This window comes from Ananas comosus, linkage group 17 (genome assembly GCF_001540865.1).
Source record: "Ananas comosus cultivar F153 linkage group 17, ASM154086v1, whole genome shotgun sequence".
NCBI classification, from domain to species: domain Eukaryota; kingdom Viridiplantae; phylum Streptophyta; class Magnoliopsida; order Poales; family Bromeliaceae; genus Ananas; species Ananas comosus.
Window position 1 is genome coordinate 3,611,924 of NC_033637.1, and position 25,135 is coordinate 3,637,058.

Below are 25,135 nucleotides of genomic sequence, written 5' to 3' on the forward strand. Positions count from 1 at the left end.
TTTATTTAAACGGTCATTTTATAGGTGAAGAGTAGGAGAGTGGAAGAGACTTTTCCAACTATATATTAATTTCTCTTTGTGCTATAATTAATGAATTATTGTTATTAATAATTATCGTATTAGTTTTAATTATTATGTTTATTAAATTTTGTTCAGAGCCTTTGGTAAGTTGGATTTTGTTGCTTTTATATATCTCTCGCACTACAAGTCTCCACGTGCAATGCATGTGCTGATCAAGATGTGGAGAATATAAATTATTGGTGATGGTCATTGCATTAATTGAACAACATTATTTGCATAATTTCTTTAAAAATTGAATGATATACATAATCTATAAATTTTATTTTAGAATTATTTAAGGAGTTTTTCGATGTTAGTATATATATATATTTTTTGGCTTAACACGCTGTTACTAACGGATCTAGCTCTAAAATTAATAATATGAATATGAATTTATTTATTAAATCTAGTCATTAGTTGATTGAATTTACTGAAATTCAATCAAAATTATAAAAAAAACTCCTTGGTCTACGCAAGTTTAAGAATGAGGTTTTTTGTTTTCTTCTTTTTTTTTACAAAAAAAAAGAAGAAATCCTGTCAAACCCTAGCCGTTGACTAGATTGCGCATCTGACGTCAGCGCAAACCGAAACGGGCAGGCCCTTATCGGGTCAACGGATCCATCTCCACCGACCCGCCCTCAACGAAGAAACGGAAAAATAAAAAAATAAAAAAAAGCAAAGCAAAGCAAAGCAAAGCAAAAACCCTCCACAAAACCTCTTCGTTTCTCTCCGAGTTTTCTCTCTCCCACCCCTCTCTCTCTCTCTCTCTCTCTCTCTCTCTCTCGATCCTCGATCCTCGATCTCCTTGAGAGAGATGAGCATCCACGACGGCGACGGCGACGAATCCGACGACGGAGAGGTCTTCTTGGAGGACGACGACATCGTCCATGAGATCCCCCTCGACGAGGAAGGTATCATCATCTCTCATCATCATCATTATCGTTAGCATCGTTGTCATCATCATCGTTTGCTATTGTTCTGTGTAGATCTCCCCGACCAGGACGAGGATGATGTGGATTCGGAGGCCGATGATGGTAAGTGGTGTCGGTAATTGATTCGCGATTCCTTTGATGCGAATTTCTTTGCGTGTAGCGGCGGTGCGAGAGATATGTGTTGAGTTGGTTACTTAATTTTTTTTATTTTTAAGCGCAAATTGTTATCTTTGTATTGTTGTGAAAGTTAGTTATGTTCTTTTTTCTGATTCTGAAAAAAAAGTTTTTTTTTTTTTTTGAAGTTCTGCTTCCTAATAGTTGTTCTTTGCAATGAGTGATGCAAGAGGAATCTTGTCGACAAAATAGGCCCCCTGCAGTTTCTTTTTAATGATCTGAGTAGTCATAATTGGAAGAAGCAGCCAAGGAAAGTTCAATGCAAATAGTTTTTTCTGGAGAGTTGGATATTTGATAAAAATTTCATTTGTGCCGCCGAAAGGGTATAAGCATGGTAAGGTATTCGTATAGGTTTAGGCCAATCGAATTAAAGATCTTGACTTTTCGTGATCACTACATGAAAATTGGGTAGTTTGATTAACTGTTGTTGAAGTATGAATCTTTCAAATAAGCTTCTATTAGGGACACTGTTTTTGACATACTACGATTATTGTTCAATCGAGCAGGAAATTTCGTTGATAGATTGGTGGGTGAGCTTCGAGAATGGACATTGGATAGTGTCAATTGCTTTTTACCTGTCATTGATACGCTGCCAACTGTTGTGCATTAGCAATAGTTTTGTTTATGTCCTATTTCAGCGAGCAGCAAATAACTTGCATTATCTTTCTTGCAGAAGAAGCTGATGATTCCATATATGCATTCAGGGGACATTCAGGTAAGCTCGTTTCCATATTATCCACGGGATTACCAGTGGGCCAAAAAGCACGTTCAAATACTTGCGTTTTAGTCGATGCTTGTTTCTGGGTCCATCTTTTGGAAACAGTATTGTTGGTGATATGACATTATGCTTAGTTAAAGGATGATTTGAATGCAGGCTATTGGCCCTTTCAGTTCATAATATGATAGCTAACTCACTGTTGATCAAATACTGTTGCTTCTAGGAATATTATTTTTCTATTTATCTTCTACTAGGTCTTTATGTATTTAAGTGCACAACAACAACAGTGTTTTGAAGATTTCAAAAGAAGTATACCTATAACTCTTTATCTGCAAGGACGTTGAATAGAGATTCTAAGCTTGGAAATCCAAAGCTCCAATATGGAATCTACACTGCTAAATTCTTGCTGTTGGTCGAATACTTATCTGACTGCTAAATTTGTTTGACGCAGATGAAATCTACACTGTTGCTTGCAGTCCGGTGGATTCATCCCTTGTTGCTACTGGAGGTAAAGATGATAAAGGGTTCTTGTGGAAGATTGGATCTGCAGAGGCAGTCCTGGAGCTCCAAGGTTAGTGTTTTTTGTGGTCTATTGGCTTTTAGTTTGATTTCTATCTATAGCAATGCTTGAAATATATGTTAGCTTCATTTTCTGAATGTCCAATGGAATTATTTAAAAGGTCATCTCCTAACTCATTTAAATTATTTCTAGAGTAGAGTTACTCCCCCCTTTTGATACTCTTATACTTACAAGTTATATACCAACCTTCCAGGTTAACGTCATATTCTCCTTTGTGCTTCCTATGCAGGCCACCAGGATACTGTCTCTACTGTTGCTTTCAGTTCTGATGGCCAATTACTAGCTTCTGGAAGTTTTGATGGAGCTGTACACATTTGGGACACAACTTCAGGTAGTCTTAAGTGTACTCTTGAAGGTTCTGGGGAGGGTTTTGAGGTGAGATTTGATTCATATCTGAGCTTATCTTGCAAAGTCAATTTTTGAGATTATTATTTCTCTTTCCTCATAATCTATGCCTGATGTGTCTAAATATATACTCAAACCGTTTAGTGGCTCAAATGGCACCCAAGAGGTCACTTGCTATTGGCTGGCTCAGAAGATGCTAATGTGTGGATGTGGAATGCTGATAAAAGTGCCTGTCTCAATACTTTCTCTGGTCATGGTGGCAGTGTAACGTGTGGTGATTTTACCCCAGATGGTACTAAATTTATATCTGTGAAAACAATTCATTTTAGTATTTTGTTTTTACCTTTTAAGCCTACTGAACTTGGGTTTTTTTTACCTTGAAGGTAAGACTATATGTACTGGTTCTGATGATGCATCATTGAGGATATGGAACCCGAAAACAGGGGAAAGCATCCATGTTGTTAGAGGTAAGATGTCTTGCGTAATCACTATATGTAACAATTTGTACATCATTTTCTTGATTAATAAAATTATGATTTGAAGAATGGTATGATACGAAGAATGGTAGCATATTGTGAGTGTTTTTGATTAGCGTGATAGGCAATGTTATGGTGTTTTGATTTGGATTTTTTTGTCATTTACACCTTTGCGCAATTATATATAATTCTTGTATACTTGTGAAAACAATACAATATTTTTGAAGTGTCTAAATAGGTGTGACATGTCTTCCCTGGGTTAGCTATTATCTAATATACTTGTGAAGTGTTTTGCTAATTCAACTTTACTGTGTTCCTACTGAATTTTGAGCCTTCCTCTTCTTAATGTTGTTTTTCTTGTTTCAGGGCATCCATATCATACTGATGGATTGACGTGCTTAGCTATAACTGCTGATTCAACCATTGCTATTACTGGCTCAAAAGATAGCTCTGTCCACATGGTGAACATTGCTACTGGACGGGTCTGCTCTCTTTCCTTAATGGTGTCTTATTTTACTCCTTTATTTTCAAATGTAGAATGCGCAATTTGAGATGATGTTTGAAATATCATAAAGTGATCTCTAATGCATGACGAGATCTCTCTGTAGGTTATCAGCTCGTTAATTGCTCACTCCAACTCTGTTGAGTGCATTGGCCTTTCGCCAAGGTACGTTCCCATTCCTCAACAGGATGCTCTCTTTTCCAGTTAATGTACAAAATTTACATTTCCAGATGTTCATCGTGCTACTTATAATGTGAAACAAATGGATTAGATAAAGATGATATAAGAAGCATCGATAAAATGTATAGCCTATTATATAACATTGTTAATTGATATTAATTTATAAGAAATTTATGTACCCTCATGCAGTTTCCCTTGGGCTGCGACCGGGGGAATGGATCAAAAGCTCATCCTTTGGGATCTGCAACGTTCTTCAGCGCGATGCACGTGTGATCATGAAGTCAGTATACAGTCCATCTCATTCCTAACAAGAATTACTATTGTCTGTTCTTTCTTTTAATAAAGCAACATTTTGTATGGTTTGATTGGACAGGAGGGTGTGACCAGTCTTGCGTGGATTGGTGCAACAAAATATGTTGCAAGCGGTTGTATCGATGGGAAGGTTAGAATTTGGGACAGTCTCTCCGGGGATTGCTTAAAAACTTTCAGCGGTCACGTCGACACCGTCCAATCTATAGCCGTTTCTGCTGATGGGAATTCTCTTGTTTCCATTTCAAGTGATGGCACCGCCCGCGTCTTTGGTATCTCGGAATTCAGATGAAAGAAGACCTTATCATCTGGATAGCTCAGCTTATTTATCCTCCGTATCATTCCCTTGTACCTTTGCTCGTGTGTAACAGATGTTTAATTTTCCATAAGAAAAATATATGTTCTGATGTATACTACGAGTTTGCCTGATATGAGAATATTGAACTCTTATCTCTTTTGAAGACTCGCAATTTTTCAATATCATGATCTGGAAACATTGAAATCTGTGGTAAAAACCTTCCAATTTAAATTGTTCGATCGGGTATTTGCTATTATAATTTTCTGCTAGGGCCTTTTATCAGTCCATTAAAATTTGGTTTTGGATTGATCTTTGATAGCATTAACGTGTTTGGCGATGCTGTAGGTTTAATGAAGATCCCAGCCTAGATGTTGATTGAAAAGACAATGATATAACAAGATAACCCCTAGTTCTAAAGATCCATGTATTTCTTTTTCCTAGCTTGTCAATCAGAAGCTAACGTGTCTATGATTAACCGAGATCTATCAATGCTCTAACATCATTTTTAACCATAAATCAACACTTAGTATTGTACCTTTTCATGGTAACCCAAACAAAAAAGTGCCATTTATAGTGTTATCTTCTCGAAAAATCATAAAAGATTCATAAATAAACAAGAGCAGAATCACTGTAATGTGGAACCTCACTAGTTCAGATAACCTCCAGAGTGTTTCTTGCTTAAATTTATAAAAGAAGGTATCACCATACATCAGAGGATTCACAATTGTTACAACTTGTTGCCAAATTCATTGCAACATTAATTGAAAAAAGGAGGTTCCTCCTTGCAGTTGGTTCAGCGCTCATCATCACATCAAAATGATTGGTCTTCTGGCGAAGAAAATGATGTTAAAATTAATGGATCTCAGTCAATCAATAGTTGGTTGGAAACAATTGAAGAAGCTTAAAAAGGACTCCTAACCTACCGTAATTCGCCTATAAATGGCGCAGCGCCCAAGGACTTAAAATAATGGCTCTACCCTTTTTCTCACGTTAGTACCATAATAAAACAATATTAGTGCATGAAGGTTAGCAGAGCTATTTACGGCCTTTCTTCGACGAATGCCCTGTCTTCCTCTTGTGACGACTGAAATCCGATACAAACCGAAAGGTCTGACCACAACCTGCCTCCTTGCAGACGTAAGGCCGGGCTCCTGTATGAACCCTAATATGCTCCGTCCGTGCCCATGGCCATTTAAAAGTCATTTTACACCCTTTCCAGGGGCACTTGAGAGGGCGGTCATCCATGTGAACCTTGCGGTGCTGAAGTAAATACTTGTGGGAAAAGAACTTCTTCCCGCACCCTTTGTGCGGGCATATGTTGCGCTTGTGCAGTGCCAGGTCATGCTTAGTATTGAAACTCATGGAACACCCTTCCATATCACATGGAAACTCGCCCTCCTCTTCTTTAGAAGAAGAATCTTTAGTTTGGTCTTTCTTTCTTGCTCTCTTATTGCTCGTTTTCTTCTGAGTCTTTGACTTGATTTTCACACCTTCCAGTTTCGTATGCCGCCTTCTAGAACGCGTGATTAATTCTTCTTTAGGCTCATCTTTCAGTTTCATTTCACCCAGACTCTGTTTCTCATTTCGTTTAGAAGTTGATGCGTGCTTGTCAGCACTGCTGCGAAGAACCCTACTGGACAGTGGTGGGGAAATTTCAGCCACATCTTCAGTATTTTCAGATTTACACAGTTTCGCACGCTTCTGTTTCTTGGTTCTAGACTTCTCCGTGGATTTTTTCCTCTTTCTACTTGATTTTCTAGCGGGCGGGGTATTCAATACCACAGTTTCTCTCGACAAATCTACTCGTTTGCTATGTTCCATATTGACCTTCCCTTTAAAAGAAGATTGGTATACTCTATCTTCACGCTCGTAATCTTCTTTATCCTCATTTACACGAGCTAAATATGGATGAACTTGGTTTGACATCCAAACTTTACCGCACCACCTCCCAGCAACCACTATTTTCTTCTGCCTGCCCGATCTGTCCTGTGTCGAAACCACTTCGCGGGGAGAGCTGTTCGGAGAGTCTCGACCAAATGCCCTGTATATAATGGCATTATATGGCAGTTGCTTGCTATAAATTGGAGACTTGCTTTGGTTGGAACTGTAGTAGAGATTGATACCCATCTTTACCGTCCAGTCACTGTTCATGGGTATGGCTTCCTCGTCCTCCAACACCAATTTAATTCTTTCTTCGTCTTCTTCGGTTGCCTTCCTAAAGCTAATTTTGTTCCATTGATGATCGACTCCAATCTCTTCTGCTAAAAGTTTTGCCTCTTTCTCAAATTTGGGGTACTCTGCAGCCATAAGGAAAACAAGTTATGGAATATTTTTGTTCACTTTAACAGCACAATGAACTAAGACATAATGAGATATTTTATACAGCGAGATTGCTACTTAGGTTGTTGGTATATGTAACTAACCGAAACCATTTTCTTTGATAGCATTTTCTTGTCAATACATTCTGGGAGATGCTTATTGCTCTAATCATCTTCTAGGTTTTAAACTAATGTCGACTCTACAGCAATGTGTCTTAGAGAATGCAGAGTACTGCATGCTAGTTTTGATGGCATTATTTTCAATGAATAAACCAAACCTTACACCTTTTTGCCTCTACTAGTACAGTTGGTTCTTTCAAAGGTTAGTTCTTTACAAGTGAAACTTCCTAGATGAAGTGACTCCGCTGATGAAAAAAATAACCATGAAGAAAAACTATAATGGAAAAAGAAGTATAAGGAAACCCACCTGGATGACAGAGAAGAATAATATTCGCACCTCCAATCTGTTGTAGTTGTTTTTCCACCTCCAAAGCATGTTCAAGACAAAACACATGCATCCGAGAAGAATCTCTATCATATTTAAGCATGTCTAGCATGGGTGACTCCTTTACAGGGCTTTCATTTTTCAAATGAGCCCCTACAGCAGATGCTTCATTTTCACTATCTCCATTTGTGCTATCTTCTATATTGAGATCTTCCGATGCACTACTAAACTGGTGATTACTTACGGAAGAGCACTTCAAATCATTCTCATCAGTACTAAGAATCATCTCATTAGGTGATTCCTCGTCGGAGTCAGATGCCCCATAAGCAGAAGCCAACAGATCTAGAGCAGAAACACCTTTACGAGCTGTCTTTGAGTAAATCTGTTTGCAATCATCTGAAACTTTAACTGAACATCTGGTAGAAACCAAATGATCAGCGGTTGTTGGTGCTTTTCCTGTGAGAGATTAAAAGAGGAATTGAACATCCAACAGAGTATGAGAAAAGGTGAAATGAAGAACTACTGGAGACATGCATTTTGACCCCCAAAAACATTATTTGAAAATGCGATATTAATTTAAAAAATCAGTGAAGGCTATTTTGGAGACCAAACAAAACGTTCAACAGATATACAAACCATAGGTTTAGCAAATCAAAGAAATTGCCGGAGACAATAAAAGTGATGAAACCACTAAAATGGACAGAAAAATCAGTGAATCGTCAACGATATCACTAGAAGAAACAAATTACTGGAAATAGATAAGAAAAAAAGAAAAACATCCTTAACACACCTGAACCAGAAACCATATGGTAATCAAGTGATCGCCACTTTGAGATATTATCAACTTCACTGGTTCCTCCAGAGCCAGCACTTTGATCATTCAAAAAGCCACAATCACTAGACATGAGATATCTCACTGCAGCTTCTCTCGGTTGAACAACAGCCACACATGCAAAGCTCAATATTCCACATGTAACGCATGATAATAGTCCCTGATCCAATAGCCCATCACCTTGTAGTGCACCATCATTTTTACTCACTAAATTTTGTGATTCAGCTCCAAATTTGCTGCATTTTACTGAATAAGGCTTCATTTCTAGAGATACAGAGGTAGAACTTTCTCTCGCTGAACAAAAGCCATTGAATTCTTCCCTCTCTGCACATTTTTCTTCCATTGCCTGTTCATATCTTTGGAAACCAATTGAAGATCTTGGTTTTATCTTCAGTTGAGTTCTTGTAGAAGCAGTCTGCTGTGGAAGAACTATACACGATTCTTCACCCAGAAGAATATTGAGGAGTTCATTATTTTTTCTTACAGTTTCGACAAAAATTTCTTTGACCAGCATTTCTCCTTCGCTTCTCATCTTACCTTTTAATCTAGAGCTTCGTGGCTCAGAACCGCAACTTGTCGGAACCCTATGAAACAAAACTATCGTCATATGAAGCACATAATTAAAGCTCAAAAATTAGCAGGCATCAAAAAGTGAACAGACAAATCAAATCTGAAGAAACGAAATACAAGACATCTCAGAAACTAGAAGACTAAATTACAAATTTAAGAGGAAATTAATAAAGACGTTTGATAGCAAGGACAATAGAGAAGGGAACAGGAATCTAATCAGGAGTATTTTTCAGAGTCATGCAGAACATAGAAGTGTTCAGCAGGTAATTCTCATTCTCACACGAGGCATCAAATTTAGCAGTGCTTTGGAGATAATTTATGTCCTATGAAATATCAAAGAAAAATTATGATCTGTCATATCAAATTGCAAGTCATAATGCACATTTATCTCTAATTTGTAATTATAGTCATCTTCCTGAAATTCACAGTATGTAAGGCCACTATTTTTTGATGGAGAAATTCTCAGAAACTTTGTAGTGAGCAATAAGTGGCATCAAAAAGTTCTTCAAAATATTCCACAGTGAAATATAGCCATATAAAAAGATATGAATGCATATCATTGTATATGAATCAAGCAAATTGAGAACCCATATGTAGAAAGAGATGAGAAAAAAAAAGGACAGTCGAGAACATGACATAAAAAATGAGAAAAAAAAAAGACAGTCGAGAACATGACATATAAAATATTCGTAATCAGAGGAGCATATCTCTATTAGAACGTACAACAGGGATAAATCATACTGGGGGAGAGAGAGTACCCTAAGCAAAATGATAGTGCAAGCGCATAAAGCAGCTGATAGTGAGACACCATTGGAGGACAGTTTGTAGAAGCCCTTCTAACTGCAGCATCTTTAGCTACTCTTAACCACTCAGGGGTTGCTATATTTGCTGCCTCCCCGCAATTAAAACCTAGAAAAAAAAGTAAAAGTGAAGCAAACTATTTTCCAGTTGCGAACGTCGCAGGCTATTTCCTAATCCTTTAAACATCGCCTAGCAACGTTGTGCACAACCACAAAGACAATCTCAGTCAAGCCACAAGAATAGTATACATAAAGAGAACAAACTATACACAGTTAAAATATCCGAATACAAGACTAAAGATTCTAGAAATTTGTCTCAAAGTTAAGAACAGCGAAAATGACTCGTGAAATAGAATAACCAAGTTCCAAACATAGTATTCCAAATGCTAGTTGGTACCCAGAACGTCTAGAGGCCACCTTGTCACAGGTTTACCAATTTATTTTGCCATGCTAGTTCGACTTTACTGATGCATACAAAATGACTTTCTAAGACACCATAACAAAGAAATCAAATGCATATGCTTTCACAAATATCGCGGAAGCATGTGCTCCTCAACTTTGCCTTGTAGCTTTCGCATAGCAGTTGGCGCCTAGCTTGCACCATTTGTCTCTAAAGCAGAGGAAACATGATAATGGATTAAAAAGAGATGACCTACCATGGCTGAAGCCAGAATGATAAGATCCAGGGAAAGTAACAACAAACTCTCCAGCATTTTGAACCAATCTGCTTCAAAGAAGGATTTATCAATGAATATAACCAAGATTCCAAGTAACGACCAAGTTTCAAACTAGAAAACAAGTATGTAATTCAGTATTACCTGCAGCATGGGATTCCTGCACCAATAAGAACTTCCGGAGACATGACAGTGGTCTTTTCACCCAACATAGTAAAAGTCACTGTAATAAGTCAACGATGACAAATAGTGCTCATCAGATTATCAGTTTATATTTGTTACAATGAATGGATAACGAAACATCTAGGAATGAAGGGCACGCCTACAGGATTGGCACTAGTGCGAGAAAGAGTAGAACTACTCCTAGTGAATTGCCGAGCACAGTAGAGCACAGTAAGTTTACAACATGATTACGCTCTTTCTTTTTTTATGTTCATCCAAGATAAGCTAATTAAACCCATCATACTTGATATTCCCCAGAGTAAGATACTTGTCGGTAAGTTCACGCTGTATTGACTTAAAAAACAAGAGGAAAAACCAACACAATTCGAATTGGCTATTAGCCAGGGGAGCAATCAACTAGTAGGACACAAATCGAGCACCAAATTGGACTCTTTTTGGGTGTCATGGTAATAGCTATGTCGTCATTAAGTAACCTAATAAGATAGAAACAAGGAACCAATTCCGGGACATACATTGCATTATGGTAATATAACATAGTCAAACTATGAAAATCTTAGAAAGCAAAGTATAACCAACTTGCCAATCTAATTCCACATAAAGGAACAGAACGAAGAACAGATGCAAGTATGTAGTTTAGGCAACAAGTCAGTTTCGATCTAACTCACCAAGAGGATTCACCTCCTCTCCATACCCATGCACGCGAATCACCTCTTCGAATGCCAATCTAGCGTCTCGCGGCACTCCGTACCACGTCTTACCCGCTCCCATATGCAGGTAATTCAAGCTGTGCAGGTCATGATCCTCCACATGCCACGCGAACCAACTGAACATCATGGCCACATAAACCATCGGCGAGGTCACCCCCGGTATCTCCTCCTTCATGAACCGCAGCAGCGACCCCTTCGCCCGCGACACCCCCCTCATATTCCACGCCGACTCGCCTACATTGCCGGCCTCCTCCTCCCGCCGAGCCAGAAGCTTCTTCTTCCCGCCCGCGCTCTCTAGGGGGGCAAATCCGGACCCGGGCATGTCATTGGCGTACTCCACCGAGAAGGGCTTATCCGCACAGGCCTTCCAGAAGAGGGCCTCGACGTCGAGCGGCGAGAGCGGCTTTCTACTGGATTTCTTCAGCTGGGCGCGCTCGAACTGCTTGGCCTTCGCCTCGAACTCCTGGAACGTGTAGTGCGCGCCGCTCTGCCAGACGGGCCGCTGCACGGGGCGCTGGCGGCGGGGGCAGAAGCCGACCTGCTGCTGCCGGGTGGTGAAGGTGGGGCCCTTCCTGTCGCCGCCGGAGGAGCCGCTCCCGCTGCAATTCCGGCTGGCGAAGGAGCGGTTCAGATTGGCCATGGTGGTCTTCTTGGGGGGAGCGGGGAGCGGCGGCACGATCTTGCAGATGCCGTATTGCGACGCCTCCCTCTCGATCTTGAAGATGTAGGCGATGGGGTCCTGGAACTCTGCTAGGGTTGGGTGGTACTCAGGGGCCAAAGGTAGGGTTTTGAGCCACTGGGGGACCTCGGCGCCGCACGGGTCGATCGCCATTGCCGAGATTGGGCCGAGAAAACTACTGGGTCGCTCCCATTTGAGTAGAAAAGTGCGTGGAGAGGTGTAGTGCGGGGGATTAAATGGGGGGGGGGAAAGGGGGAAAACAGGGGGTGGAGTGAGGAGGAAGAGGGAAAAGGGTTCTATTCTTTATGCTCTGAGGCTTTGTTGCCTACCTTTTTCTCCACCACTCCTTTACGGAGAAACCCTCCTCTCCTCCTCCTTTAATGGCCTCTGTTTCTCCTCTCCTCCTCCTATGGTGAGAGAGAGGTAAAAAATGGCGAGGAGAGGAGAGGGAGAGGGAGAGGGAGAGAGGGAGAGGAGGGGAACAGAGCAGGGGTAGAAGCATGTGGGACGAGTGGGAATTGGAGAGGTGAGAGGGAGTGTGGGGTTTTTTTTTTTGTTTTTTTTGTTTTTTTTTTTTTTTCTCCCATGGGTATAATTTGTGGTAGGTCCCTGTACTATTTACTACCGCAACTTGATCCCTCTATTTTTTTTTTTAAATAAATACTATCAACCCCCCTAAAATTCAAAATGTCAAAAGCATCTTTTTTTAGTTTTAATACAAAAAATTGATAAGTATCCTAGTCTTTGACCTAAATGTTACTCTTTCTAACTTAAGATTTTTTTTTTGTGAATTATTATTTAATCTGGTTTCTTTCAAACGAGGCCATAAAGTGATTTGTATAAAAATAAATAATTTTTAATAATCAAAGAATTAAAATATAGTATATGAAAAAGTATTATAATGGACAAGTTGGAGAATCAGGATAGAACAGGGGCTAACCACTCATTTTATCACATTTTATTATTTAATTTTTGGGGCATACAACTATACAAGGGGAAGAGATGAAGGGGGTTTGGAAATGCATAAATAAATATCATTAATTAATGCTCCTGCTGCTTTTTGTAGGTGATGGTGGTGGGGTTGTTTTTGAGAAGATTGGGAGCATTTTGGATTTTGAATTCTACAAGATTTATGTTTTTTAAAAAAAAACTATCTGCACATTTTATTATAAAATTTATATTTTATATTCTATTATAAAAATATTAAATTTTATTTTATATTTTTAGTATTAAATGATAAGATAAGTGAGTAAATTCAGATCTGAATAAGATTAGATTGTAAATCTTAGATCTAATTTAAATGCATACGAGTAGTATTGCTCTTGTGTTCAGTGTTTACGGGCCCAATTTCAAGGTTGATTTGGTGGGGGTCAAAAACAGTTGGTTGATTGGTGCAAATAGTGGATTATAGTTGGGCTTAATTAAGCTCATTTCTCGTTTATATAAACTATAGGATGATTATTGAATTTTTACTTGAATAGTTTGACATATTACTTAAATATATATACGTGATTCCACTGTATTAAATATCTCATAACATTTTGCATCTGAGTTTAATAATCATTTTTTATAGGGATTTTATTTTTTTTTGCCCAATTAAAAGGGTACTACTTAGTGATCTTACAAATGAAGTATTTGTCCCATTTTACTTTTTGTTTTTTTTTTCTTTTTTTTTTATTTATATTGCAACAGTTGCATGGATTTGAAGTTTTCCCATGGCGGGCTAAGCTTTATAGGGTTAGAAAATTCGAACTAGGCTTTTGGATTTTTTAGGGTTCATGATTATTATTATTTTTATTATTATTATTATTATTAAAGATTATTACAGTTTCGTGACTCTACTGTACAAAGTACCCTTTCAAATGTATAACACACTGCTGCAGCGGATAAAATGGCTTGTGATGGTCCAAAGAGAATTCTTTTATTCCGATATTTAGAATTAGTTTTTTTTAAAGAAACATATTTTTAAAATTATTTCATCTTTCGATTAGATCCGTATTTTATTGTTTACTTTATTGAATGATTTGCGTCAGTCAAATTATTACATCGTACGTCAGATAGATATAAAATACCTAATATATAATATATTTTCGTTATCCAATCTGTTTTGCAAATGCACTGATATACTTATATAATACATATAGTATTTTTACTATATGAATGCCAACACATCGACAATTTCTACGAATTTTTTTTAGACAAATTTAAGATTTAAATCCCCCACAAAAATAATCACCAACTCCATGCCAATATCTAACCGTAACAGCAGCAGCTTTACCAAATTAGTTGCTTTGCAATTTAATTTGTCGTATTCTAATTGAAGTTTTTTGCTTTTGTTACTTATTATTTATGGAAAACTAAAAGTGTATCAATCATTGGTGTAATTAGTAGCCCAAAATATTCTTCTTAACCAAGCTCAATTATTGGATAACTTCAGCATCAGCTATAGTTAATTTATTCATTGCCTTCATAAGTGGCCCTGTACTATTAATACAAAGTATTATCAAATATAACTCTGATTATTTAGGCTAATAAATTTCCCCAAATATGGCCATATTATTAAATAAAACTATCATGTTCCTAGGAATAAATGTGAGGATTGTTGATTTGAGTTCTAGTCCTATTTCTTATCCATAGAAAGCAATTAAAGTTAATCATGCCACCTAAACATTGGTCAATTTAGCATTACTGTAGAAGTGCTAATAGTTCCTTTATTCACTAATTTTTGCAAATTTTTTTTAAAAAAATTTGAACAAAGTTCATAGACCTCGCCCAAGTTACGCGCATGTACGAGATTGAATCCCTGACCTCTTGGTCAACAATCTGAAATATTAATCAACTGCGTTTGCCAGTAGTGATAAATTTTATAAAATCTTTTGAGTACATATATTTTCTCCTTAGGGGACGTGATTCCTATAAGAACACATCATAGAAACGTAAGTAATAAATAGGGATTTCATTTTACACTTCGTTAGTGCTCGCGAAACCAGTTTAATGCAAGGATACATAAAAGAAAGTTTGTAAATCTTTTGGTGGTCCATGCGTATGGAAAGATTAATTGATATCTGATTAACTCTTTCCCTAACCCCGAGAATGAAAAGCTAACACAAATTAATCAACTAATACATGGATAAGAACGATTTGCAATCTCCAAAATTTGATAAAGAATATAGGGACAATATATTTGAATTTTTAAACTAGTCATCATGCATACTTACAAGTTTATGTTCAAAATAATTTAGACAAAGTTGAAGATTTTGAGTTACGCGGCGCATTTAGGAAAAGATTATAAATTATCTAGCTTATAAAAGATCCATGTGTAAAAGCAAAAATATAAATAAAAAAAAAGAGCTTTTTTTCCAATTTAGCCTCAGGGCAAATTTTTATTTTAAAAATAGCTCTGTCAAAATTTAATTTGCAAAAATAGTTCTGGCCCTGCCACGCAGGCTCCACATCAGCGCCACGCGGGTAGGACTGGGGCTAGTATGTTAAGTTGAACACGGTGAACCATTTACCGTGTTCAAACACGGTGAATCATTCACCATGTTTCACACGGTATATTTATATTTATTTTCTTCTCTTTTAGAGATGTCAACGGATTGGGTTTGGTTTGGGTTTGAATCGGGTTTTTAAAACTCTGAAATCGAATTCAAAAATCAAATTAAAATCCGAACACGAATCCGAATCCGACGAGTTTTAAAATTTCATACCTATATCCATATGTTAAAGTTATATGTATATGAATTTTTAAAACCCGCCGGGTTCGGATTCGGGTTCGAGTTTTAATTTGATTTTCGGATTCGGATTCGGGTTTTTTAAAATCCGATCCAAACCCAACCCGTTGACATCCTTAAAAGAGAAGAAAATGAATATATATACACCGTGTGAAACACAGTGAGCCATTCACCGTGTTCAAACACGGCGAATGATTTACCGTGTTCAACTTACCACACTGACCCCAGTCCTATCCGCGTGGCGCTGACGTGGTGCCTGCGTGGCAGGATTAGAGCCATTTTTGTAAATTAAATTTTGACAGAACTATTTTGAAAATAAAATTTTTTCAGGGGACCATTTGCAAAAAAAGCCCTAAAAAAAAATCTAAAGAAAATCGAAAAGATAAATAGTTTCGGGAGTTCATATGATTCTTTGATTGATTAGAATTAAACTAACAGAAAAAGGAGGGAAAAAAAAAATATATTTTATATAGTAAGCGTTTCTACTTAAAAAGAAAAAGAAGCTTAGAAACCCAACAGAATGAAGCAAAAGTACCAGAAATGAGAAACCAGATACTTTGATTACTGTTGTTAGCAATTGTTTGTTTAAGGGAGGCACCATTGATGCTAACTAGAGGAAATTACATAATAAGAGAACCCTAAGAGCATGGTAATGTATACAAAATTCGAGCTAGCTGCAAGCCTCAGGCTCGCGTTCTTCCTTCGAAAGCTCAAGTGAGACAGGGCAGTGATCGCTCCCGTAAAAGCCTGTAAATAAAAGGAAGTTGGATTATCAATTGAATAACCAGCATGAAATCGATCCAGTTGTCGTAATTAGTAGAGCATTCATGTTCGGCTCGCCATTTCAAGGTTAAACTCTTTATAATGAAAATTGGCTGTTACCTTCTAATTCAATTCCATGCCCATGCATTTCGCATGAGACAATTCTATCCTTTAGCAGCTCCGAAACAATGAAATAGTCAATTCGCATTCTCTTACCTCGATACCTACAAGGAATAAAATCTATCGATAATCAGTGCGAGGATATCTTTGAGAGAAAACACTGTCAGAGTTCCTGTTCGCAATGTTACCATGTGTGATATCAATAATAATAAGACGAAGTAGATTGAATGAAAAGCATAGAGAGCACTAATTGGGCAGCAGACTTCGGTTGTAAACTAATGCATGGGATGCTGAGGTGTTTTCTGAGACAACCAGTAGATAAACAAAGTTCCAATAACGAAAATCTACAAAGAACTTTCCGCATTCCTTTAAGAAATAAGTTCCCAAGTATCAGGCAAACTAATATGCTAGGAACAGAATGGTTATCGGCACAAAGGTTAAGCTTCATAGCAGAAAGAGAGAGGTGAAGCACAAAATCAACAGAAAGAAATGAAACATAAAAGACCAAATTATCTTACTTGCCAATAGGGTTGCCGGACCACGAGAAGCCAGTTTCCATATCTTTTTCTTTGTGTAGATATCTGTAAGCATCTATCAGCTTTCCTCTGCAGCCAGTAATAGTAAAGAAATTAAATCTAAAGCTGCAACAGGACCACACTTACAGAAGAATAGATCTCAAGCTGCAACAGGACCACACTTCCAGAAGAATAGATCTCAAGTCGTGATCAAATTTAATGATTTGGGACTGGAATAGTGTATTTGTGCGATCAAATTTTTTCCAAAGATTACTTTGGTGACCTGTTCTCAAACCATCATAAACAAAATTTTTTACTGATCCAACAGAAAACGATGTTCAAGTGCTTCATATCTGTGGCTTATAAAGGTTCATTAGTCATCAAAATTTGCTTTCTCTTTTCCCTCACAATCCTTTTGCCATCACTAAATCCAATTTTTTTTTCCTTCAACAGTACAGCATAACTACTCTTTCTACTCAAATGTACAGAATGAAATTCGATTTAGTCGCAAGTCTAAACTGTTAGTAGATTGAATTTCACTCCAAAACCAGTTAGTAGATGCCCTTTTTATATGCAAAACATCACACTACCTATGAGTATTTAGGAGAAATACAAGCAGGATCCAACTTACAAATACAAGATGCTACAACAAAATATAAAAACAGAGTTCTTTCGGTATTACATAGTTCTTTATAGACTAAAAGGACTCCATTGACAATCAGAAATACGGCTTGGAAAACTAACAAAGTCTACACTTGCTATTTGGTAAACTAGATTTAAGATGATCGAAAGGATGAGAGAGAAATTAGCAATATATATAAGCATAGAATGAAGCTTTGAATGATCTTTTGAATAGGGAAAACAAAGATCTATGTCAAATTAACCCACTGGGACAATATATTGCCGAAGCGCTGTCTCTCTGCTAAGGTGAATCCTGGTTGTCCACAGTCCTGCACAGAAAAAATGATGAGAACTCCTTTTTAGCTTTGCACTTTAGACAAAACAGTGTAATACCAATTCTACGGTGACCATAACAAAACAACCTGAATTGTTAATGATGACTGATGCTAAACAGAAGGAATACTCATTCTTTTGTTTCCATCAAAAAAAAAATCTAGAAAAAAGAATGGAATTATAGATTAAGATTATCATCATAATTGACTATGTTTTTCAGAAGTGAACGATGATTAGAAGATAGCAGAGAGCTGAACTCTCCCATTAACAACTGCTGCTAACGATGTAAAATATTAATCATGACGATTAAGAATATATCACATTTTTCATACTAATTTAAGGCAAATGCCTAAAGTCAGAATAGGAAAAGCATATTTAAGCAAAATAAGAACAAGCTCGATGATGCACTCTTGTATATCATACGCTCGTTTGCTGTTACAGTATTACAAAGTTATCAAATTATGGGAAGCTCATCAAACTTCAATGTCATGGATCCAGCAATGATGCACTAATATGAAAAATTTGGGGTCATAATCACGAACCTCTTTATTTGGAGGGATGTATCTGTTAAGCTTTGCACTACTGAAAAAATCAGGATGGCTCACATCGATGTCTTGGTGGCTGCAAAGTTACAAATGCCACAAAAGAAAGAAAAAAAAGGGATGATCACTTCAAAAGGAGAAGCAGCATATTATAGGTAGATGGTAACTGAAAAAAATTTATTGACTGATTATTCCAAGCAGCTACAATGTATCCAGAGAGGTTCAGAAACAGATAAACAGTATCTTTCCACCTCGTCAAAGTCTAATTTAAGAAAACTTAGCTGATATGGAATGTGCTGCCTATAAATAGAAAGGATTTAAAAATTCTAACAAAAGAAATAAAATAAAATAAGATACAGTAAGTGATGGCAAAGTAGTACATCTCAATCAGTAAGATAAGTACCAGCACATGTACTACATTATAATATTAACCAATGGACTTTATTTCTTTTTCTCTTTTTTCTGATAAATTAGACAAAGACAAGCAACTTTTGAGACTAAACTCATGACTTTTGCAACATGACAAAATTTCAAAAGTATGAAACAAGATACTATTGCAAAAAAAATGTTATGAGAAAGGCAGTCATTATTACCTGACATTGAGGTCACCACACCAAATCAAAGGCTTATCCACATTCTGAACAAATTCTAGCATCCTTTTGTCCCATTTTCTTCTCCTTTGAAATGAATTTTCCTCCTCCTTCCAGCCATTGTTAGGAGCGTATGTATTCAGTAAGAGAAATGACTCAAATTCAGCAATAATAACACGGCCATCTGGTTCGTGCTTTGAAACTGTGAATAGAGAGTATACTCTAAATCATATATCTAAAACCAAAAATTGAATCCAATTTTCACAATAGCTACCAATATTAATATTTTATCAAACAATTTATTCAATTTATGTGATTCTTCTCCATTAAGTATAACCCAAATTTATCTGGCAACTCGTTTTGTGAAGTTTTGCACCACAATGGCTTTTCGGCCCATTTGAGACAAAAGCAAAATGCAAGATGAAATTGAAGCAACCGAGAAAGTAGGGGTTAGTTAGGAAACAGTAAAAGTGCAAACATCATTTTTGTTTTCTCAGCCTAAATTAAGATTTGTGTTTTGATATTGCAGAACACTAGAAGTGCAGTGTAAATTTAATGTAAGAAACTGAATACATCAACCGTAAGATGTGAAAATTCTAAAATACCTTTTCGATCTAAGGAGAAAGAGACCTTCTTTGGCTGAAATTGCTTCTTAATAAACATAGCCGTTCCACCATATTTGGATTCTGAAAGAGACCACCACACACGATAGTCCTTAAAAGGTAAACTCGATAAGGCACGCATCACCACCTGCATAGGAAATTCAGGAATCATACTGATATACAGATATAAATATTATTCAGCAAATTCATCAATTATTAATATGGGCACTATATGATGTAAAAAACTTCTAAAATCAACAAGTAGCTTCTTAATATTAATCTATAAACCACAAGAATAATATGTGTGAACGCTTCGGTCACCTGCTTTTCCTCGCGCGAAGCGCTTGTATCATCTTTCAGCTCGCCAGGATTTTTAGGTCCACCCTTCGACCCAGCTGCAGGCAATCGCACTTCCTACAAAACGACACAATAATTACATTCCAAAAAGTGTCTGTACTACTGATGTAGTAATCAATTATCATGCTCGTCATCTGTAAAAACCCTAATAACACGACATTTGCGATTTAACCGAAACAAGTCAATCGGTACCAATGCCATGCCAGAACCCTACAAATTACCAAAATTTCACCAAAAGAAACTACTTTTTTCGATTAAAACAACAATGCGCATCAAATTACAAACGCCGTTGCCCTAAACACGAAAGGATCGTTCAACACAACACAACGCGACGCAACAACGGACCTGGATGCAGATGACGTCGGGGTCGAGGGTGCGGACGAAGTCGGAGAAGAGGGCCCAGTCGTTCTTGATGCGGAGGAGGAGGCTGTTCGCGTTCCATGTGACGAACTTGACCGGATCCTCCCTCTCCTTCTTCCCCTTCGTCTCAGCTTCTCCCCCACCTCCGCCGCCGCCGCCGCCGCCGCAGCCTCCGGCGATGGCGGCGGCGGCGCCGTCGCCGGAGGAGGAGGAGGAGGAGAGGGAGGGCTTCTTGAAGGAGCCGTCCTTCTCCACGGGCCGGAAGAACCGCTTCATGTTCCTCCCCCTCCTCTCTCTCCCGCTCTCTGCTGTAGCTCGTCGAGAAGCGGGCCTTGCATGCTCTCTCTCTCACTACACCCGGGAAAAAGGCGAGCCGGGTTCGGTCCGGTCCCGTCCGGTCCGGTCCAGGCCCGGCCTCGTTTTCCGGTTAAATCGAATTTCCCCGACCCGGTTTTTTTCAGTTAATCATTTTTTTTTGAGAGATAGATAGCACGCTACTCACTTTATTTATTTTATTTAAAAATAAACTTAGCTAAAAATATGAATCAATTAGAATTCAAATTTGGATCTCGAATATCAACCATCAAATTTTTTATCATTTGCTGTAGAAATGGTCGGTTCAGTTAATCATTTTTCACCGAGACTTTTTTTGGGTACTACTGTACTAGCCTCTGAACTGAGCGACAAAAACACTCAAGCCCTTGGTAGTTTTTCGTGCGCACGTGAAAATAATAATTAATAATAATAATTTTTTTTTCCCAAAATAATAAGATGTAGTATTTGCATAGTACTTATAAATGTACAATAGCTTTGCTTTTTTTTTAAAAAAAATAAATATTATATTTACTAAATTAGATATAGTTCATAAAATACTAAATCCTTTTAAGTACGAAGATGGAGTGAGTGTGCGAGAGAGAGAGGCCTTGTGAAACGAAACATTAAAAAAAGCGGAAAAAAAAGGAAATTTCCCTCTCAATGGATCTCCTCTTCTCCGATTCCCCCAGATGCGCTAAAAGCGCGTTTCGGAACGCGGTTCCAACGCAATGGCGCACTGCGCCATCACCGGCGCTTGCCCCTCCGACTACGTCGCCGTCGCCATCTCCCTCCTCTCCCTCATCCTGTATTTTCATCTCCCCTCGCCTCTCTCTCTCTCTCTCTCTCTCTCTCTCTCTCTCCCCTTTTAAATTATCAAAAGTGGCTTTTTTTTTGTTTTTTGTTATTGATTTCTCTTGAGATCTGTATGCGAGAGATCGGTTTTTTTTTTTTTTTTTTGGATTTTTGTGGGATTTGGGATGAAAATGAGAATTTTGGGGTAAAAATGTATAAAAATCAAGTTTTTTTGGGGTAAAATTGTATGTGACTCCTTAATGGCATTTTGAAATGGCTGCTCAAACTTTTTTCTGAATTTTCTTTGGTATTGTTACATCTGTGAGAAAGTATTTAGAAGTTTAGATTCTAAAAGCTTTTATTTGCACCATTATAATATATGAGGAATGAGAGTGAAGTAGAATAGTGTAATTTTGTCCATTCAATACTCGCATTTGATTACAGTGAAGCACTGCTCCAAGTTTCTTTGAAAAATTTAAGTTAACTAATGGTATTTTCTATGTTAATCCCATCGAATTTCTTTGTTGTTTCTCAGGCTTATAGTTCGCGCGCTTTTACCCTTTATTTCTAAGAAGGGACCTAAAGTGAAAATCTCTGGTGTCTGGCTCATGATAGCTCAAATTGTCGGAAGCATTAGCTTGATACTGTCGCTAGTGGTATGTTAGTAAACATATGTTATTGGAACTTTTCGAACTTCTCCTCACTTTGGAAGTGAAAATTCGATCACCATGTGCAGATGTCAATTAACTTTTTGACGTTAAAGCATAAAGATCCTTGGCGGTCGTGCTATATATGGGCAGGTTCTCATCTTTTCTAGTCATGCTATATTATTACCATTTGAACATTTTACTTGTTTCTTGTTGAAATTTGCTTAATTTAGAAACTACAATGCAGTTTGGGCTGAAGGTCCATTTGGGTTCGGTTTGTTGATGAGCTGTCGCATTGTACGGGCTTTTCAGCTATATCATGTTTTCGTCAAGTATGTCATTATCTTTTGTTATTAGGAAGATCAAGAGAAATAATCTTGTAATCGTTTTTCCAAATTTGATATTACTACACATTGTGCTTTTCTCAAATGTGTTTGTTTATGAAATTTAAGATGGTATTGACTTTTCGTTTTCTTGATATCCGTAGGCGGAGATTACCTCCAATCAGACCAAGTGTCTTACTAACATTAATTCTTATACCCTGGATTGGTGGAGCTGCATGTATGCCAAGTTCTTTCTCTTGTGATTTTCTTTTTGGGGGTTAAGAATGTATATATGTTCATGCGGCGATATCGTATTTATGCTTCTTTGTAATAAGGGTGAAACTTGTCTATATGAAAATTTTGTCTTGGTTCTCAAATTGTCTAATCAAAACTTGAATTGTCATCTTGCAGTTCTTCATATGAACAAGCCTTTAAATCATCGTTGCCATATGCGGACTCAATGGGTCATTCCAATAGTGTGTATTCATGGGTTCTATCTTGCCGCATTGATCGGTATCACAAGGACGGTTCATCATATTGAGTTTAGGTTTCATGAATTCAAAGATCTTTTACAGGGCATAATTGTTTCGTCTGTTGCAATAGGTATATGCTGATCTACTCGTTACGCTAATATCTACGTGCTAAAGTACATGCATTCTGTAAATAATCCTAGTGTTTTTTTGCCCCAGTATGTTGAAAAGATGTTATTTATCGGTTTGAAGGTTTCTTTGGCACTTTATTTATCCCAGTAATTTTTAATCTCAAACAAAAGGTTAATAAACAGCTAGCATCAGTGTGTGAAGAAGTTTGATCAACATTAATATGAAGTATTTAGCATATTCTGAAGAAATCCGAAGATATATTACCTTCCAAAAGTGGAAAGAAATGGTAGCCATTTATTTCAGAAAGAAACAATGGATGAAGCTGGTGGCATTTGACTGAAGAGGTGGCAGTGGCCAAGAATTAACAGACTACAGTTGCTGTGTATCTGCAGATACATTGTAGGGACCACTGCTGTCTGCTTTTTTGTTTGTTTTCGAGCTCTTGAATACTTTTGGCAGATGAATCACCTTGTTGTTGCCACGTGTAACTGCATGCACACACGTCTTAACATACCAAATGTAAATGCGTCTCAAGCCTGGTGCATATGTAGCTTCTTTGTTTAGGTCTTTAGGTGTAGAAGATATACCGACCTTTTATGTGTTTGTTTCCTCAATTCTGGATTGTCGTAAATTTTACAGCATTATGGATTGGTGCATATGTTTTAAATGAAGTCCACGAAGATATTTCTTGGATTCAAGTTTGTTCAAGATTTCTTCTTCTAGTGACGGTATGTTTTACTTCAGCTTCTGTTCTACTGTATCTTTCAATTTCAGTATACTTCTATCCAAACTTCTATCTGCAGGCGGCGTGTCTCATAATTTCACCGTTTTCACACAGGCAAGTGTTTTAGTGCTAGTATTCTTTTCAATGTCACTTTCCCAACCTTTGAGTTATCAAATAAGCTTAAGGAAAAGAGAATCCTCGAAAGTTATGACAATGCGCCAAGCATTGGGGATACCAGAAAGTAGATTGATCATACAGACTACAACCGCAAGCGCTATTGATCTCAACCAACCTTTAGACAAACTGCTGGAAAATAAGAGATTTCGACACTCATTCATGGTCTTCGCTGACAGGTCTCCCTTTTTTTTTCTTTATTTCTTTTTTAAACTTTCTCACTTCCTCTATCTCTTTTTTTGTTCGCTAAAATGTAGGAAACGCCTCTCTAGTTTTTGTGTTTTTTTCATGTCATCTCCGCCATTCAGTTAAAATGACATGATTCGATTTGTTGTCGTTCTTTATGGCATAGCAGTTGTCTCGCTGGGGAGAGTGTTCATTTCTACGAAGAAGTACACGAACTGAGCAACATACCTGTTGATGACCCTGTAAGAAGAATCTACATGGCTAGGCACATTATCGAAAAGTACATAGCTGCTGGTACCGGCTTTTAACATCTAAATTGGGCCTCTATTTTTTTTTTTTTTGTGTCTGAGTTCCCTAATCATTACTAATGTAATTCTATCATCCACGACCATCCAGGTGCTGAAATGGAGATAAACATCTCCCACAGGACGCGCCAGGAAATACTCGGCACGCCCGATCTCACTCACCCAGACCTATTCAACTGTGCAGTAGCCGAGGTGATGCAGCTGATGAAAACGGTAAACGCACGAATTCAAAATTCAGAACATTGCAGTGCTACCGATGCTGATAAGCTTTTGACTCGCAGAATTTGGCGAGAGAGTTCTGGTCCTCCATGCAATTTGTGAAGTTCAAAGAGGAGAATTCGAAGCAGCTGCATAATATGGAGCCTGCAGGTTGGGATTGCTCTGAAAGAGTGAGCTGTGTTCGATGTACTGATGATCCCTTTAACCAAGAACATTTGCAGCATTGTTCTTCTGGAAACCAGTATAATGTGTAAGGTACTGAACAAACTGTATGATATCAGAGAATGGATGTATCTTTGTGCAAAATTATGTAGATAATAATAACCCCCTTGACTATAGGCCATTTTGCAATAGAACTTCGATCTCCACTTATTTTGATTTAATTATATTTGTAAAACCAAAGTTTACAATGAGAGAAGAGGGGGAAAAAAAAGAAAGAGATTTGCATACGATAGCCCATTAACAGCCATTGTTGAGCTCAGCGCAATAAGGCCCCTCGGTCCATTTGCATACGATGGACACGGTCCACG

The 25,135-nt window shown here is 37.6% G+C and overlaps 4 protein-coding genes across 7 annotated transcripts; 2 read left to right on the plus strand and 2 right to left on the minus strand.

Moving 5' to 3' along the window:
• LOC109723121 (angio-associated migratory cell protein) lies at nucleotides 801-4,791 on the plus strand. The gene is made up of 11 exons (XM_020251342.1): nucleotides 801-971; nucleotides 1,047-1,094; nucleotides 1,840-1,881; nucleotides 2,336-2,455; nucleotides 2,694-2,839; nucleotides 2,954-3,101; nucleotides 3,193-3,276; nucleotides 3,652-3,767; nucleotides 3,894-3,952; nucleotides 4,157-4,247; nucleotides 4,341-4,791. The coding sequence occupies exons 1-11, from the start codon at nucleotides 875-877 to the stop codon at nucleotides 4,566-4,568; spliced, it is 1,179 nt and encodes a 392-aa protein (XP_020106931.1). The 5' UTR covers nucleotides 801-874; the 3' UTR covers nucleotides 4,569-4,791.
• Nucleotides 5,222-12,272, minus strand: LOC109723120 (lysine-specific demethylase REF6). 2 transcript variants are annotated; one of them, XR_002219623.1, is made up of 8 exons: nucleotides 11,062-12,272; nucleotides 10,358-10,436; nucleotides 10,196-10,263; nucleotides 9,498-9,648; nucleotides 8,128-8,753; nucleotides 7,320-7,793; nucleotides 5,498-6,871; nucleotides 5,222-5,402 (listed from the first exon to the last, which is right to left on the minus strand). XR_002219623.1 is itself a non-coding variant. In XM_020251341.1 (7 exons), exons 1-7 carry the CDS (start codon nucleotides 11,933-11,935, stop codon nucleotides 5,610-5,612), a joined length of 3,534 nt encoding a protein of 1,177 aa, XP_020106930.1. In that variant the 5' UTR covers nucleotides 11,936-12,272; the 3' UTR covers nucleotides 5,222-5,609. The 2 variants fall into 2 exon arrangements, 1 of the variants encoding a protein (XP_020106930.1); XM_020251341.1 differs by having other exon boundaries at nucleotides 5,222-6,871.
• LOC109723608 (DNA-(apurinic or apyrimidinic site) lyase) lies at nucleotides 16,049-20,675 on the minus strand. 3 transcript variants are annotated; one of them, XM_020252048.1, is made up of 10 exons: nucleotides 20,524-20,675; nucleotides 20,304-20,472; nucleotides 19,923-20,015; nucleotides 19,605-19,749; nucleotides 19,003-19,201; nucleotides 18,410-18,488; nucleotides 17,802-17,863; nucleotides 16,917-17,003; nucleotides 16,399-16,502; nucleotides 16,049-16,263 (listed from the first exon to the last, which is right to left on the minus strand). In XM_020252048.1, the coding sequence occupies exons 1-10, from the start codon at nucleotides 20,592-20,594 to the stop codon at nucleotides 16,187-16,189; spliced, it is 1,086 nt and encodes a 361-aa protein (XP_020107637.1). In that variant the 5' UTR covers nucleotides 20,595-20,675; the 3' UTR covers nucleotides 16,049-16,186. The 3 variants fall into 3 exon arrangements, with proteins under 3 accessions (XP_020107637.1, XP_020107636.1, XP_020107635.1); XM_020252047.1 differs by having other exon boundaries at nucleotides 20,304-20,475; XM_020252046.1 differs by having other exon boundaries at nucleotides 20,304-20,675.
• On the plus strand, nucleotides 21,224-24,977 carry LOC109723260 (regulator of G-protein signaling 1). Its single transcript, XM_020251574.1, has 11 exons — nucleotides 21,224-21,438; nucleotides 21,961-22,081; nucleotides 22,162-22,225; nucleotides 22,320-22,404; nucleotides 22,560-22,633; nucleotides 22,807-22,998; nucleotides 23,637-23,725; nucleotides 23,836-24,074; nucleotides 24,251-24,375; nucleotides 24,478-24,599; nucleotides 24,668-24,977. Exons 1-11 carry the CDS (start codon nucleotides 21,362-21,364, stop codon nucleotides 24,857-24,859), a joined length of 1,380 nt encoding a protein of 459 aa, XP_020107163.1. The 5' UTR covers nucleotides 21,224-21,361; the 3' UTR covers nucleotides 24,860-24,977.